Here is a 3,104-nt window from a genome sequence, read left to right as displayed (position 1 = left end):
TTCAAATCCCTGAATGTAAATTCTTTTGCCGTTTGTGGGCTTCACATGATAGTAATTATAGGAATACGATGTAGCAACTCCAGAGACACGGATGCATCCTGAGAACCCTTTGCCGATGAGGAGAGGCCAGCAGATAAAAAACAGAGCAACGCTGGAAAACAAGCGGAGGTTTATGGCTTCCTGACTCCGGTCCCTTCCCACAAGCATGGAACTCATAAAATTAAAGATTTCGACATCCAAATAAGGAGGAGACAGGGCACAACTAAGAAGAGTCCCTTTCCGGATAAGAGAAGAACAAAGGAGCTGATAGCTCCGATCAACAGACGGCGATAGAGCCGCCAAACTTGATGCTTCACGAATTTGTCCAATGGAAATTATAGTCATCATTGTCTTAACATGATTTTGATGTGTGGAAATTTTTTTTTATTAAAAATGATAAATTCAACAATAAGAATCAAAAGATTAAAAGTTCCAAATGTGATCAACTACTCAAATCCCAAACATGGTACAACAAAGCAAGATACAAATCATTCGCACGAGAACTAACAACAAATAAACCACTGATCTCCTCTCAAATCAGAAGCAGGCGTCGAGGACACAACAGCAACACACGGCGGCAAGACTGCATTCAAATTTAAAACACAGCAAAGTAATCAACATTTCAGCACACAATAACCGACCCGGTTCGATATATAACCAAAGAAAACTGAATTAAAAGTTTCTAGAGGAAGAGAAGAAGACGTACCAGCCTTTCCAGAATCCATCACCCTTAGACTTTGTCTCGACCGGAGCCATCGTAGCATGACTCGTGTCGTTCGTTGGGTAACCGGCAGGAGGCGGTGCAAGGTAGGGACTGGTTGACGCTGGTGGCGTTTGGTAAGCTCCTAATTATAAACACACATAGATATGTTTCACGTTAGTTTAATACCATAAATCTCTAGCAATACGATTTATCATGATGGCGGCTGACATATATATATATATATGATGATTAACTTGTAAGAAAAGTGAACATAAAATAAACCTGCAGATTGGTTTTGGCTGAACTGACTCATTCTTCGGACAAATTGTAAGTTCTCTTTCAAAAGCAAAGGGAAAATCGTACGTAAAGGTGATTGTATACGTCACTAGCTACGTGTGTGAGATACTGAGATGGGTTATTATTTGCATGATAATCATATATAGTCGTCATGCATATATATAGGGAAGAAGAAGGTCGGTTTAGTAGAACCGCGTGGGCGGCGGAATAACATTAAGTTGTCATAATTGATCCCAACGAACCAATTAATGAAAGGGATCCCTTAATGAAACGACCAAGAAGCATCCTTTATTTTGGTATAGACACATACATAAGTTTGATTTAGTTTTGCTCTACTTCTTTGTGGTCTAGAGACTTTTATTGTCGACAATTAAATAATTCTTTAACAAACAGAACTCCTTTATGGTAATTAATTCAAATATGCCAACTTAACTCGTAATTACTAGTGTATACACTACTGAAGATGTTTCATTATTTGCCTTACTTAAGAAACCAAAACAATTATGTATATTGATATCACCATCATCATACATTTATAGTATTTTCCTTAAATTAAAAGAAAAAATCATTCACATATTTGATTTTGGTTTGCATAAAAATATACATGCCGAAGCTTTTGAATAATATTAGGATTTTTTTTAAAAGAATAACATTAGAATATGCAACATGAACGATCATAAATGTAACATGGGTTTATTCCTTTCGTTGTAATAAAAGGTTTTATTATCTTTCTGAAAGCAAAAGCTTATTGCTTTCTCCATGGGAATATTTACATGTTAAGAAAGTGAGATACAACTAAACCTTACACACAGTATTGGCTAATGACGACTTATATCAAGTAAAACTGGACTGAAACTTTATGCTGAGAAGATTTCCTTTTGAAATTTGCAAGTAGTTTTTTTTCCTTTCCATTACGAATATACATAAAATACTATATACGAAAACTTTAGTTTCAAGATGGCGTAAGGAATTTTTCTAACTCAGCGAGAATGTTTTTTTTTTAGCAACAAATTTTTATATTAAAATTATAGACCCAATGGATTAAGTCGGTTACAACCAGAAAAAAAATTTGACGGTAAGATAATAAGCTAATATAATTAGAATATCTTTTTTATAGTCATAAAGTCCGCGTTCGAAAAAACAGCCAAAGCCGTATTCTACGTTGAATCCAACTAATGGGCTTCGAGAGCCAACTCAGTCAAAATGCAAACGCAAGTTGTGATTTGATCGGTGCATCAATTTCCAGAAAATTAGAGGAGGAACATTAGACAACGTTGTGTTTGGTGAACCGACCAATATGTAGTTCTTAATCTACCGAACACCATTTCTATTAATTTGGCCACTTATTTTTGCGTTCCGAATCATCAAATTATATTTTGGGTTAGGGTCCGACAGGTTTAAACGTAGCGGCTGCAGTTGCGGGTGAGAGAGTTTACGGATGCGGGTGGTTACGGTTTCAAGCGTTATTAAACGTTTTGTATGACAGACACAACGTTCGAAAATTGTTACGTTTGCAGTAGGCCTGGGCATTTTACCCGGACCCGAAGACCCGAACCGGAACCGACCAGAAAATACAGGTTCGGGTCCGGGTCCGGGTCCATGCTAAGTACCTATTGGATCTTTTTTTTTGGACCCGCGGGTCTTGGTTCGGGTCCGGGTCCTACCCGAGACCCGTTTGGGTACCCGAAGTACCCGCAAATAATTGTATATACTAGGTATATTTGGGTGATTGGGTATATTTTTGGTATTTTGGATTTTTTTAAAAGTTTCGGATTTGGATTTTCGGGTATAATTGTAGGTTTTTGGTGAAATTTTAGATTTTTAGAAAATATAATTTGGGTATTCGGGTAAATTCGGGTATGTTTTGGATTTTCGGATCTGATTTTGGATAAATTTTTTGGGTATTTTTGCGGTTCTTCGGGTATTTTTAGAGTTTTCGGGTCCAGTTCGGGTACTTCGGGTCTATTTCGGGTCCTAAATGTTCGAACCGATCCGGATCCAAAATATACCCAAAAATTTTGGATATTTTACGGGTATTGAAATTATAGACCCGAACCGACCCGGA

At 37.1% G+C, this 3,104-nt stretch overlaps 1 protein-coding gene across 1 annotated transcript; it reads right to left on the bottom strand.

The window, feature by feature from the left end:
• Positions 1–474: 474 nt before the first annotated feature.
• LOC106341228 (cysteine-rich and transmembrane domain-containing protein A-like) lies at positions 475–1,146 on the bottom strand. The gene is made up of 3 exons (XM_013780036.1): positions 1,025–1,146; positions 746–884; positions 475–622 (listed from the first exon to the last, which is right to left on the bottom strand). Exons 1-3 carry the CDS (start codon positions 1,053–1,055, stop codon positions 577–579), a joined length of 216 nt encoding a protein of 71 aa, XP_013635490.1. The 5' UTR covers positions 1,056–1,146; the 3' UTR covers positions 475–576.
• Positions 1,147–3,104: the final 1,958 nt, after the last annotated feature.

Source organism: Brassica oleracea, chromosome C4, assembly GCF_000695525.1.
Source record: "Brassica oleracea var. oleracea cultivar TO1000 chromosome C4, BOL, whole genome shotgun sequence".
Classification (NCBI taxonomy): Eukaryota; Viridiplantae; Streptophyta; class Magnoliopsida; order Brassicales; family Brassicaceae; genus Brassica; species Brassica oleracea.
Note: the sequence above shows the minus strand (reverse complement) of the source record. Positions and strands in the feature narration are given on the sequence as shown.

Excerpts from the sequence above, each read along its gene's own strand:
- LOC106341228 (XM_013780036.1), bottom strand. The coding sequence starts at position 1,055 with ATGAGTCAGTTCAGCCAAAACCAATCTGCAG. Across the intron at positions 885-1,024 it reads CAGCCAAAACCAATCTGCAG|GAGCTTACCAAACGCCACCA; the intron begins GTTTATTTTATG and ends GTTTATAATTAG. Across the intron at positions 623-745 it reads GATGGATTCTGGAAAGGCTG|TCTTGCCGCCGTGTGTTGCT; the intron begins GTACGTCTTCTT and ends ATTTGAATGCAG.